At 43.0% G+C, this 14,681-nt stretch overlaps 1 protein-coding gene across 1 annotated transcript in view; it reads right to left on the reverse strand.

Moving 5' to 3' along the window:
* Positions 1 to 581: 581 nt before the first annotated feature.
* Positions 582 to 14,681, reverse strand: part of MAP6 (microtubule associated protein 6) — a 59,464-nt gene continuing 45,364 nt past the window's right edge. The window contains exon 4 of the mRNA XM_081860554.1: positions 582 to 789. Within this exon, the coding sequence (XP_081716680.1) occupies positions 690 to 789 (100 nt within the window). The 3' untranslated portion in view covers positions 582 to 689. The remainder of the gene's footprint in view (positions 790 to 14,681) is intronic.

The raw sequence follows: 14,681 nt of genomic DNA on the forward strand, positions 1-14,681 counted from the left end.
TTGGGGTGGCGCCGGCCCTGTGGAACTCCCTCCCACCAGATGTCAAAGAGAAGAACAACTACCAGACTTTTAGAAGACATCTGAAGGCAGCACTCTTTAGGGAAGTTTTTGATGTGTGAGATTTTAATGTATTTTTAATCTTGGTTGGAAACCGCCCAGAGTGGCTGGGGAAACCCAGCAAGGTGGGCGGGGTACAAATAATAAATTACTATTACTAATACTACAGTGGTACCTCAGGTTAAGCACTTAATTCGTTCCGGAGGTCCGTTCTTAACCTGAAACTGTTCTTAACCTGAAGCACCACTTTAGCTAATGGTGCCTCCTGTTGCTGCCACGCCGCCAGAGCACGATTTCTGTTCTTATCCTGAAGCAACGTTCTTAACCTGAATCACTATTTCTGGGTTAGCGGAGTGTGTAACCTGAAGCGTATGTAACCTGAAGCGTATGTAACCCAAGGTACCACTGTATTACTTTTTGCTCTCCAGATGTTGTCAAAATCCAACCCTCGCCATTCTCATCTGGGGAAGCAACTTGATGGAATGAATCCGGACACAATTCTGCAAATGATTCCAGAGACAACAGAGGATCTAGCACCACTTTATTGATTTTTGAATTATTATTATTATTTGTACTATTCTTCAAATAAGTCTTTTATATGTTTCATGCAGGCTACATGCTTGTCCGTCTGCTTACTCAGGAATAGAAGGCAGGGGCTTAACCTCGACCAGTTGGTCCCATCCTAAGGAAATGGGTTCCTTGTCTGTAGCACCGCTTGTTTTAATGGAGGCACTGAAAGCAAAAAAAGAGAAAGAAATCATGATGCCACAAGACTGACCGAAAGCCTATTCTGTCACACATAAAAGCAGCAGAACTTGCAATCATTTGTGTAGCGTGGAACTGTAGAATGCGGTCCATAGGCAGCCAATTAAGGTGTCATCGGGTTGCAGCCGGCTAAAAAGCTACCGAAATCTGTCGCCATTCTCCTACTGTTGGTAATTGCTGCTGTTTCCAAACCCATAGCTGTCAAGCGTCCCTTATTTGGCGGGACAGTCCCTTATCCCAGCGCCATGTCCCACTGCTGTCCCTTTATTGATGATGTCCCTTTAATAAGCTACTGAAGGTAATGGGGCCCTTTCTATGTCCAGCTGTCCTTTGTCAACAACAAATTGTTGCTGTTTTTTGTGTTGAATATATGCTATATGGTAATTTATGGACCTAATAGGTATCTAAAGCCATTTGCACGCAACAAAATATGTATTTTATCAAAGTAATTGTTGATCCCTTATTTTGGCTGCTGATCCCTTATTTTCGAGGCTGCTGGTCCCTTATTTTCAAATCTGTAAGTTGACAGCTATGTCCAACCCTGGGCTAGCAGTAGGTAATGGAATATGCAGAAATAGCCAAACTAACGGGGGAAAGTCGACAACAGGTCGAGAAAACATTTCAAAAAGAATGGGAAAAATTTATGTTGTATATAGGAAAGATAAGATGAAATAGTAAAACCAGTAGAATTGGAAACAAACCTCATAATGGGAAAGATGTAAGAAAAGCGATGGATAATGAAAATAATAGGAAGCAAAATGTATAAGGAAACTAATATAACTAACAGTAGTGGTAAATGAATACAGATAGACGAAAAGAATTGTATAAACATGAGGACTTATTTGTTTATAGATACACTATGGACAAATATGGAAAATGAATAACAATAGATAAAATGGAAGAAAATAATGTGATAAAATTATATGTGATATAAAAAACCAGAAGAAGGAAGGAAGTCATCTCTGAAGAGCAAGTATGAATGTAAAATGTAATACAATATGTGTATGTGGAGTATCTAATTGAAAAACTAATAAAGATTATTTTTTTTAAAAAAAGAAGCAGCTACCGAAATCAATAAACATCACAGTCTGTAGTCCATTACTCTAATGGGTCTACTCTGAGCATGGCTTCGTTGGATAAAAACAATGCATTGGGTAGGGTTACCATACGTCCAGATTTTCCTGGGATTCTAATAATGAATTTTGGGAAATTGGGAAATGTCTGGATTTTTGAAACTTTTCCCCAAAACTCAACAACCTTTTAAAAAATTATTTTTACTTCTTGAAATGTAGCAACCCTATGATGGGGTGTTTCTGCTCTCAAAGGTTGGCCTAAACTGGAGCTACTAAGCTAGGCTGGTTTTATGGCATGTTGAGCCCTCTGTGAGTTCAATACCTCCCCCAACCAATATTGGCAGTTTAATGGATTTGCCAATTATTATTACTTGCATAGAAAGCAAAACAACTCCCCAAACTGTCTACTTAATGAGAAAATTAGAACTATGCTCCTGTTAACAGCTTTGTGTGATGGAGTCATGTTGAAACTGGCTTTTGATATCGCACACTGAAGGCTTACAATATGGAAGAAGATTCACATTTTATATATGAATAATGCTTTGTGATAGTGTTTATTTCGTTACGGGGCTGTAGCCGAAAGGTGAACAATAATTGAAGAGCCAGAGAGAGAGAGAGAGAGAGAGTGTTGTTTTTCTTTGGGACATTTTCTTTTTAAACTCAGATAATACGGCTCCTAAACAGCCCAATATCCAAAGGATGATGACGTATATTCTAGTCTGAGGCCTGGCCCCTGTTGTAGATGAGAGATAATCAGTCGGGGAAAATTTCTAATCTGCTTTTGCAAGCTGCACCTCGACATTATCATGTTGAAATTTCAACCACATATTTTGGAGTTTATCCAAAATGACACTCAGGCCGTTTGCTTCACTTTAAAGCAAAAGGTAAAGGTAAAGGAACCCCTGACCATTAGGTCCAGTCATGGCCGACTCTGGGGTTGTGGCGCTCATCTCGCTTTATTGGCTGAGGGAGCCGGTGTACGGCTTCCGGGTCATGTGGCCAGCATGACTAAGCCGCTTCTGGCGAACCAGAGCAGCGCACGGAAACGCTGTTTAACTTCCCGCCAGAGGTAGATAACCTATTGATCTACTTGCACTTTGACGTGCTTTTGAACTGCTAGGTTGGCAGGAGCAGGGACCGAGCAACGGGAGCTCACCCCGTCATGGGGATTCAAACTGCCGATCTTCTGATCAGCAAGTCCTAGGCTCTGTGGTTTAACCCACAGCGCCACCCGCGTCCCCCAAAAGGTAGAGGCTAGCAAATAAGAACCCCTTTGCTATCTATGAAGAATGAATTCGCCAGGATGTGCTATAGTGTACGGAAAATTCTGACAGGTCACAGTGAAGCCTTGACTGCAGAGAGAGAAAAGCCCAGACATGGCCAGATACTTTGACTCTCCCTCGCTTGGAAAGCTTTCCCCAAAATGATCCACTTGGTTCACATCTGCATGTCACAAATAATGTGTGTGTGTGTGTTAGTTGTTATCATGCTTTTGCATGTCTTTATGGCATCTTAATCTCCCGTGACCTGTTTTAGAGATGTTTACCGTGTGAATTGGGTGGGAAATCTGTGTGGGAAATATGGGCCTATGGCCATAATAAACTATCTATCTATCTCTGTGGGAGGGAAGGGTTAGTCCCCCCCCCCCACAATGTGCCATGGTCTCCATCTTAAAAGATGAAGGAAAATAACTAGCAGGAGCTGCAGCCACCCGTCTTCTTGCAAAAAACCCATACTATGGTATTTTTGAACATCCCCAATGCTGGTGGGGTTTAGTGGATTTGCTAAGCAGATTTGCAGCATCCATTAAGCGGAACGATCCAGTGGTCACAATCCAAGCAAATTGCACGAGCCTTGCGATCGGTCGTCTTAACTCTTATTTTCGATTGGAGCATTTTCTTTTGTTTCTTAAGTATCTGTACAGCACTCTAAGTGGCAATTTCCAAAGCCAAGTTGGACATTTTGTGGAATCGAATTCTTGGTGAGACTGGGTTAAGTTCTTGAGAGCATCTTGAACGTGAAAACATTTATTATGGTGTGTGCTTGCGTAGGCGTGAGAGACAAAGAGAATATCTGGGTGTGTGAGGCATTTATTTTATGGGAATTTAATGAAGAGAATGCCACTTATTCTTAGGGACCAGGTAAGAAAGAGAGCGGATGATCAACACTAGGTCCTATCTCTGAGCTTCCTACAACAGCTGGCTGACTGCTAGAGGTGGGTGAATTTGTTAATTATGGTTTCTTCACTTCTCATTTTCTCAGTCCACAATAATTCTGCTTAAGTTCGCAATTAAAGGAACAACTCCTTGTGAATATTCAGCAGCATGTTAATTCCTCTTTATCCCAATATATGCAATTTTGTCTCATATATGCATTTCCCCACTTAATTCCCCCTAACATTTTTTGTGCACACTTTTTGGTTGCTGAACTGCATTGCAAAATTCAGAGAAGTGTGGATGTCAACGGCGACCTGTGTTAAAGTTTGCTAACTGTTTCAGGAAGTACGGATTAGATAAGTACAGTATGCATCGAAATGCAACCCAAACCAAGTCTCTTCCCCATCCTTGCTGACTGCTGTGGTGACAAAAATCTCCTTTTGCAGTTTTTCCAAATACAGTGCAAGTGGAGATTTCCCCCCAATAGCTCAGGTTACTTCTTTCCCCTGCTTTTAGTTCAGCGCTCAGAACCAAAATTGTTTCCGGCCTTCCTCTAAATAAAAGCGAGCCCTCATGAAGCATGGATTTATTCCATTTGCTCGTTTCATTTGAGTTTTTCCTTCAAACATTTTATGGTGTTTGTCGAAATCAGGCTTTGTCCAGGACAGTTGAGATGCTTTCGTCTCCAGTGACAGGCTAGAAGATGTTTTGCGGCCTGAGGCAAAAAACAAAATGGCTAAACCAGCCCATTTCATGTGCAGGAGCTGGGCTGGTTGACAGCTGAATCTTATTTCAACACTGTCTGTGGGCAGCAGGTGGAAACTACAACTAATCCAGAATGTGGCAGCTTGACTGGTGACTGGGAGCGGCTGCCAAGACCACATAACACCGGTCTTGAAAGACCTACATTGGCTCCCAGTACATTTCCGAGCACAATTCAAAGTGTTGGTGCTGACCTTGAAAGCCCTAAACGGTCTTGGTCCAGTATACCTGAAGGAGCATCTCTACCCCCATTGTTCAGCCCGGACACTGAGGTCCAGCTCCGAGGGCCTTCTGGCGGTTTCCTCCATGCAAGAAGTGAGGTTACAGGGAACCAGGCAGAGGGCCTTCTCGGTGGTGGCGCCCGCCCTGTGGAACGCCTTCCTGTCAGATGTCAAGGAAATAAACAACTATCTGACTTTTAGAAGACATCTGAAGGCAGCCCTGTTTAGGGAAGTTTTTAATGTGTGATGCTTTATCATGTTTTTAATATTCTGTTGGGAGTCACCCAGAGTGGCTGGGGAAACCCAGCCAGATGGGCGGGGTATAAATTTATTATTATTATTATTATTATTATTATTATTATTATTATTATTATTATTCACACTGTACATTTAAACGAGTCTTAGAGTCTTAGAGTCGTAAGGGAACAAGAGGGTCATATCTGTGGGGTGTGAAACACATAGCACTCAAGTACAGTGGTACCTCGGGTTAAGAACTTAATTCGTTCTGGAGGTCCGTTCTTAACCTGAAACTGTTCTTAACCTGAGGTACCACTTTAGCTAATGGGGCCTCCTGCTGCCGCCGCCCCCCGATTTCTGTTCTCATCCTGAAGCAAAGTTCTTCACCCGAGGTACTATTTCTGGGTTAGTGGAGTCTGTAACCTGAAGCGTCTGTAACCTGAAGCGTCTGTAACTTGAGGTACTACTGTACAACATTCCTAGAATGGACATGCTAGGGGATGCCTTGTACCAGCCAGGAGAAAACTTCCAGTTTCCTCCTGAGCTGGGCCAAACTTCCTCTGCATGTGACTAGATGTGGGCATGGCCTAATCTGGGTAGGGTAAGGTTACCAGATGTCCCCATTTCCTGGGGACAGTCCCTGGATTTACAAATCAGTCCCCTGACAAAATTCATCAATTTAGTAGGAAGTTGAAAAGTGTCTCTGGATTCATTGGAAAAAAATCTGTTAACCTTAGGGTAGGGGAGCACACGTTCGTCTTTTGCTCTTCTTCTCCATTTTGTTTTTCTACATGGTAGCAGAAGTGACTGTCACTTGGAACTAACTCCCTTATGGAATAGTTCCACATGTACATATACTTTTGTAACCTAAGTCTGCCTTCAGGGATCCATCCACCTGTGAACTGAATGAATGTGAGTAAATTACTTTTATATAGACTTTAGTAAGATTGTCGGGCCTATTCTTATTAAGAGGGCCAAGAAGGGATCTTCCCAGGAATCTTAGATAGTGAGGCCCAGACGAGCCTGCAACAAACAAACCGCTGTGCGTTTAAAGTCTGCTAAGATAAAGAACTTGCTAACGCAAGTTAAGAAGGGTAACATTAAACAATATATCTTCTCCTGCCTTCCTGAACATTCCCACAATATCATCCAACCCCCTGCAATGCAGGAATATTTTGCCCATTGTGGGGCTCAAACCCACAACTTTGAGATTAAGACTACCACTTTCAATCATCAGGGTCCCCCCCCCCCAGTGAATTCTGGGAGCAGTAGTTCATTAAGTTGTTAGGCGACCCTATTCCCTTCCCAGAGTGTTTCAATGATCAGTCCCTTTTCACAGGGAATTCTGGGAACTGTAGTTCTGCAAGTGGAATGGGGAGGTGTCCTAACCACTCTCAGCACCCTTAACAAACTACAGTTCCCAGAATTCTTTGGAGGAAGCTAGGACTGTTTAATCTGGTGCTTTAAATGTATGGTGTCAATGTGGCCTAGGGCCCTTCTCTGCTCACCAATAAGTTGCAATTCCTCTCTGCTCTCCAGTATCTGTTGTCTGAGGTGCCCAATTCCACTAATGGCAGCATCCATCCTTTATTTTTATTGATTGATTGATTGACTGATTGAATGAATTTATATACTGCCCTATACCCGGGCAACTCAGGGTGGTTCACAGAATAAAATCAAGATATAAAACCTCAAAATACCTAATAAAAATAAAAATAGCAACCCAATACCCCTTTCTTGTCCCCATGTGTCTCACCCTTCATTCAAGCACCTCACACCAGACTCTTTTATACTGTATTTTATGCTGCTTTCATAATTATTTTAAAGTGTTTTAAATTTATTGTTAGCCGCCCTGAACCCATTTTTTGAACCGGGAAGGGCAGGGTATAAATAAATTATTATTATTATTATTATTATTATTATTATTATTATTATTATTATCATCATCATCATTATTTTAGCCTTGTTCCAGGACAAAGTTGAGAGGCTAGAGTTGTTATATATCAAAAGGTAAAATTCCTGACACCCGCAAAGAAGTCGTTGAGTTTTTTTTCTAAGGAAACCCTCCAAAAATTTTGAAGTACAAACTGTTGAGCTTTCTGCTTTCTTCAGGAAACCTACCCCCAAAATAGTGATTTGAGCCATTGTGTTGCCACGCACCCAAGTTTCCCCTGATATTTTGCCGCTTCGCCAAAATTCTCCCCGATGCCATTTTTTACACCTGGAAATGTATGGCAAGCTTCTGAGAAGTACCTAAGGTTAAAGCTGAGATGGGATGTGAACCTGAAATCTCACACATCGCAGTGCCACACTGATACCCCTTTTCGCACACTACACAGTGCAAGTATGCTCGATGCAGACTCAATGTACATGGTCTTTACACAATGTGTGAACTGGGCCCTACCTAGCTGCATTTTTAGGTTGACACAACAGCATTTATCCTCCTCCTGGTACGCAGGCTGAGACCCTACCTGCCCGCGGACTGTCTCGCCAGAGTGGTGCATGCTTTAGTTATCTCCTGCTTGGACTACTGCAATGCGCTCTACGTGGGGCTACCTTTGAAGGTGACCTGGAAACTGCAACTAATCCAGAATGTGGCAGCCAGACTGGCCACAGAGACAACATAACACCGGTCTTGAAAGACCTACATTGGCTCCCAGTACGTTTCCGAGCACAATTCAAAGTGTTGGTGTTGACCTTTAAAGCCCTAAATGGCCTTGGACCAGTAGACTTGAAGGAGCATCTCCACCCCCATCGTTCTGCTCAGACACTGAGGTCCAGCACCAAGGGCCTTCTGGTGGTTTCCTCATTGCGAGAAGCAAAGCTACAGGGAACCAGGCAGAGGGCCTTCTCGGTGGTGGCACCCGCCCTGTGGAACGCCCTCCCACCAGATGTCAAAGCGATAAACAACTGCCTGACATTCAGAAGACATCTGAAGGCAGCCCTGTTCAGGGAAGTTTTTAATGTGAGACATTTTAGTGTATTTTTGGTCTCTGTGGAAGCTGCCCAGAGTGGCTGGGGAAACCCAGCCAGATGGGCGGGGTACAAATAATAATAATAATAATAATAATAATAATAATAATAATAATATATTATTATTATTATTATTATTATTATTTTGTTTCATTTCATTTACAACCCAGTTTTCCTCCAAGGTACTCCAAGCAGCCCACACAGTTCTTGCCATTTCCCATCTCAACAACACAACAACCCTGTGAGGTAGGGCAGTATACATCTCGCCTAAGAAACTCTCCCTAGTTGTGAGGGGATTTGAACCCGCACCTCCTCGGTCCAAGAAGGACACTCTGTCCCATGTTTCTAGAAAGGGGAATGGCCCGTGAGAGGAGATCTACCCGGCAACAGTGCTGGAAAAATATACTGTCTTATAGGCTGAGTAGAATTGGGTCCAATAAAAATGGTTTTGGGAGGAGAGGAGTGGGGAAACGTCTCAAAATACTTCAGTTGTACAAAGCCACATATTTGAAGTCCAAACATTAGTTTGGAATGTAAAAAGATAGATTGTCCAATTTGAAATTATTAGAGGATTTTCAATGTTGAGTTGAGGCAATGCTTTTTTTCCCTCTTAAAAAAATGTTTAGGGGTACTCTCATTTTGACTCAAGAAAATGACCATTTTATACTTCAAATTGGGGAAAATAAATACACTAAATGGACAAAAGTACAAAGATTCACAAAATATTTAGGAGTATGCGTCCCCCTGTGTTCCACTGAGTGGAGGTATTAGAGTTTGGCATCTTTTCATGTGTTTGCGGATGGAATTTGAAAGAAGACTCCAGGGTTCAGCCCAAGACTTTGAAACCCAACACATTACGTTGCTATGCCCTTGACAGCCACACCGTTGAGCAAAACGTTTAATAAAACCATCCTCCGATGGTCACAAAATGCACCCACATTTGAAAAAGGATTGTTTGAGCCTCCACACAAAACGGGAGCTTCTTGTCACATGTGTAACATCAAAAAAACAGTTGTCGGGTGTTTTTAAGAGCAGCTTTTGTGGTGGGGCAATGTCGCAACACAAAGAAATTTCTTCCCACGCGATCGCGTCGGGTGGAATCCCAATCAAACATCCGCCATTTTCTCCCTTTGTCTCTGGTGAAAGCGTGTGGCAGGGACTTCGGCAGGTAACGTTCCCATAAGCAAAGAGTTCTCAGAAAATGCATTCAAGAGTTTATCCTGCTGTTCACATTAACTGCTTCCTAAGGTTTGGGTTAGGGATGCGGGTGGTGCTGTCGGTTAAACCACAGAGCCTAGGACTTGCCGATCAGAAGGTCGGTGGTTCAAATCCCCGCGACGAGGTGAGCTCCCATTGCTCAGTTCCTGCTCCTGCCAAACTAGCAGTTCGAAAGCACGTCAAAGTGCAAGTAGATAAATAGGTACCACTCTGGAGGGAAGGTAAATGGCGTTTCCATGCGCTGCTCTGGTTCGCCAGAAGTGGCTTAGTCATGCTGGCCACATGACCCGGAAGCTGTACGCCGGCTCCCTCGGCCAATGAAGCGAGATGAGCACGCAATCCCAGAGTCGGCCACGACTAGACCTAATGGTCAGGGGTCCCTTTACCTTTAATGGGTGGGTTTAGTTGGACAAGCTGTTCCTGTGACGACTGCTTTCATTACAAGATGGCCTATGAGGGAGGCTGCCTTACCCTACGTAATATTATGTGCCATCTCAGTTTCCTTCCATTCAAGGAAATGAAGAAGAGGTTTTGTGGAGAGCAACATCTATAAGCACCAAGGCAAACTCAAAAGGCCATGATCCCAGGCACCTTTGCTTTTTCCTACACAAAAAGTTTCCGAGTTCCAGTCTCGCTGCTGTCAGTAAAGAGATACCTACTGTAGTAGCTGAATGATGAACCCTTTCAAGAAAGCACTAAAGCCTGTTTGCTGACACTGAGGGCTTGTGTTTTTCATTTATATGTGTGGATTTGATTGTTTTATGCCTTTGAAAACCTATATCGAACATTAAAAGCCACCAGCCAGTTCATCAATGCAATTAAAATAGTTTCTCATGATTTGCGGCATAGCTGCTGGGATTTGCACCAATAACCTGCTATACTTCTCCGGCCAATAAAATGTGTGTTTAAGATGCAACTGTCAATTTTGTGGCTGAATCAATAAGTGCATGTGCCACTAGACCTCAGCATGGGTGCCTTTTTGAGATCCGTAGGAGGCATAATATTGTAATAAAGCAAACCTGCCATGCAGGGTTAGGCCTAAGGACAATTTTGCTCATTCCTCACTGCAAAAGAACACACCAGAACAAAAGGCTGCCAAAACAATGGAGAAGAAATGCGTTTAACTTGCAGCTAGGGGGGAGTGGATATGTCCATCTTGGTACCTCATTTCCCCAGTCTGAAAATTCAGTTCTCCACATTTCCACGTTATATAGGCCTTCATGAAAATTCACCAGCATTTTAGTGCATCAAACACATTTTTATATGCAATTTTGCCTAATATTCACATTTTTGCAAAACAGTTTCTCCTAACAGAGTGCTTTTTTGGTGTGCTATTGTCACTAATACATATGTTTTAATTCACACCACACCTAGCTTTACCCTAGTAATATTTGCCTGTTTGTGCACATTACTTGGCTAGAGAAATGTACTGCAACATTCAGTGAAGCACATGATTGAAAAGGTGGCTGTGCAGTTTTGCAAAGTGTGAATTGCGTAGGCTCATTTTTAAATGCAAACTGAGGCAAACTTTTGCCTCCATCCTCACTTTCCCCCTCCTCCTCCTATTATTATTATTATTATTATTATTATTATTATTATTATTATTATTATTCCTAATTGATCAATCAGCTCAAGCTTGAAAGAGAACCAAACTTTGCAGACCATTGTTCTCACGATTTCTCCCGGATGAAACTAAGGTCTCTTGTGGGACTTACCGTCAAAAAAAGGAAACCTCTTTGGCTTACTCAATTCGGAGGGTAAAAACAAAAAAATCAAGGAAGTGGGTGTTTGTGTTCAGCATTTATTTATCGTTGTCCAGGAAGAAGAAGAAGAAAGTGACCCTCTATTTGAACAAACACACCACAATCTATTGGCTATACATTAATATCGGTCTGGCTGTGATTATACTAACAGCAAAACTGAAGGCAGTACTGAGACAGTGAACTCTTAGCACAGTTTAGGGAGACAATTTCCTTCCCCCTCTTGGTGATAATGCAGCAGAATCGAGACCACAAAATATCTCTTAAGACAACTTGCAGAATCATGAGCATGGATGCGCTTGTGAAAAGACCACACAATACCCCCCAACAGAAACACCGCAGATGAGCAAAGCGTGTGGTTGTGGAATTTATTTCAGGTTGGTTTTTTTTGCAAAGCCAAGGTGAGTGGGGGTGTCAACAAGCCGTGAAGAGGACTTTAAGCACCATCTCAAGCAAAAAAGAGGATATAACAGTACAAGGAAGGAGGTGATCAAACAAGCAGACGAGAAATCGCAGGAATATTCAAAAGGAAGGGGGAAAAACAGGAAGGGAAGCCAGCAAGCAAATATTTGTCAAAGGAATGCAAAGAATGAGGGAGTTACAGAAGTTTGCTGAGACACAGTTCGGAAGGAAAACCTGAATGGCGGAATGAAACTAAATTGTGTTTTGCATCCAAGACCACAGGAGATTTCAGGAGCTGCTGCTGCAATATGTCGGTCTTAAAAGAGACACTTGGGTGTTAACCAGAGAAACGATAAGTCACTAAAGGCCTCTTGCACCCTCCATGACCCACGAGGATTTTTTAAATGCAAAAACAAAACAAAACACACCTCCTTGTTTCATTAGACTGCAGTCTCCCCATGGACCAGTAGGGGCATCTTAGCATCCTCTAAGAGGACAGGTGAGCATTTAAGCTGCCCAGTTATGCTTAATGGGGCTTTGGGTCAAAGAAAAATGCATTAGTTCAGTTCTGGCCAACCTTTGGCCCTCCAGATGTTGTTGAACTACAACTCCCACCACCCCTGGTCATTGGCTATGCTTGCTAAAGCTGATGGGAGTTGTAGTTTGGAGACATCTGGCAGGTCCAAGGTTCCCTGCACTTGCATCAGATCAGTCTTTCCCAAACTTGGGTCTCCAGCTGTTTTCCAGACTACAACTCCCATCACCCCCTAGCTAGCAAGGGATGATGGGAATTGTAGTCCGAAACCGGCAGGAAACGCTGAATTAGATCAACTTTGCTAACCTGACAGTTCTCAAATCAGCTCTGGTTGGCAAAGACTGTGCTAGATGCATATTTGAGGTGTGTGATTTCTCCTTATTTAAGTGTGTGTGGTTTTTGTTCTTTAAACAGCCATCTCAGTGAGGAGGGGAGGTCAGGATTCGGATTGTGCAGGGAGAGGTGGGGCCATGCTTTTCCTCCTGCACCACTGTCCTGGTGAAAAGTGCACACGCACGCACACCTAAGATGCTATTCAGCCTGCGAAGGAAGCTCCTGGTCTCCTGCCTCGTTCGGCTGCCTGAGCCAAGCTGAATCATATCCCAGTTCTGCACAGGACTGGAGGTCGCATACCGGTAGTATAACATTTTTTCTATGGCTACCCTTTGCTCTGTGTATCAACTGACAGTGCTTCAAAGATCAAATGCAGCACCTTCTCCCTCCACTATCCAAATCCATTCCCTGTTCCCGTCCACCCAAATAAATATCTGTCACCCCAAATTTCCAAATACAGTGGTGCCTTGGTTCTCAAACGCCTTGGTCCTCAAACAACTTGGAACCCAAACACTGCAAAGACGGAAGTAGATGTTCCGGTTTGCGAACTTTTTTCAGAAGCCGAATGTGCTCCGATTTGAGTGCCACCCTTCCATTTTGAGTGCTACGCTGAGGTCTGTTTCTGCTATTTATTTTGCATTTTTGTTTTTGCGGCTTCTTTGTTTTGTTTTTGTGACTCTGTGGAACCCAGTTCAGCTACTGATTGATTGTGTGACTGCAGTACATTGTTGATTACTTTCATTTTATGGGTCAATGGTCTCATTAGATAGTAAAATCTATGTCAAATTGCTGCTTTAGGGATTGTTTTTAAAAGTCCGGCACACAAATTAATCCATTTTGCATTATTTTCGATGGGAAAGTGAGCCTTGGTTTTGGAACGCTTTGGTTTTGGAACGGACTTCCGGAACAGATTAAGTTTGAGAACCAAGGCACCACTGTATGACAGAAGAGAAAGGGAAAGGATTTATTCCCTGTTTGAGCTGGGTATTTGAAAACCCCCTGTTTAGCTGGGGAAAGGCTGATGCAATGCTCCCACTAGGGTGAATTAGACTGCTGTCCCCAGCTGGCAGAAATTCAAGAAGAAAAATGGACCCAGGCCAGTTTTAAAGGTTGCGGATTCCTTAGGGTGATGGTGGTTAAGCGAAGGAGTTAAAAAAAAAAAAACTCTTTAGAAAAACAGAGATCTACCCCCTGGATCATGGCCCAACTTTGTGCTGCAGGGCTTTCATGGAGCATGTAGATGAGATGCTATCGCAGAATGAAGTAGCATCTTTTCAGAGCTGCAAATTTGTATAATCAAGCAATGTCCATGCAGATGGTTTCCCCCCCCTTTCCCTTTTTAAAAAGCATTCTGAATAGCAAATGAGCATTATGGATCAATCAATGAAGCTCTCCACGATGCATGTATCTTTGTTGAGATTTTTTTTTTCCTTTTTAATGCATCACACATTTGCAATTATATTTCTACGCTTCCTGATGGATATTCCTGCATTTCTCCAAAGCACTGGAGGTATAAGAACTTGCCCCCGACCGACCCGAACCCCCCACCCAACAACACTTCCACAAACACACAAACCTGGCTATACTTCATACAAGTTCTAATATAGCTACACTTGGAGATACACCACAGAATTTTGTTACACATACTCTATAGCCGAAAGCATTCGGGAGCAAGCCTTAATAGAACACGTCACACACAAATACAATACGGTTTTTGCATTCATTTCAGTAGTCAAAGCCAAGCCCACAAACATTGGCTACCCAGTTATCATACAGCTCATCCCACCCTCTCCCCCACCCCACCCCAGCCTCTGAGGCTGCAATCCTAAAACCTCCACTTACACGGGAGTAAGCCCAGCTGAATTCAATAGGCCTTACTTCTGGGCAGACAGGATTAGGTCTGCAGCCTGAGATCCGTTTTCCCTCTAACCTGGTTCTGCGGCAAAGACAGTATTTCTGCTTCTTTCTCAACTACCTCAAAAATTTACATTCTGCAAATCTTGCGCTCTATAAATAATAATACTAAGAAAGATTCACGGGGTAGGGTGGTGGCGGTGGAAGCTTTTCTTGAACATCTCCATAGCAACTGTGGACCTGGAAATTTGCCCTTTTGATCCATCCCAATCGCCCTTCCTGTTTTGTTCACGTTCTTTTAAAAACTAATTGGCAATTTAGGGCTAAAGAGCAAT

Source organism: Podarcis erhardii (assembly GCF_964252035.2).
Source record: "Podarcis erhardii genome assembly, chromosome: 4".
Lineage (NCBI taxonomy): Eukaryota > Metazoa > Chordata > Lepidosauria > Squamata > Lacertidae > Podarcis > Podarcis erhardii.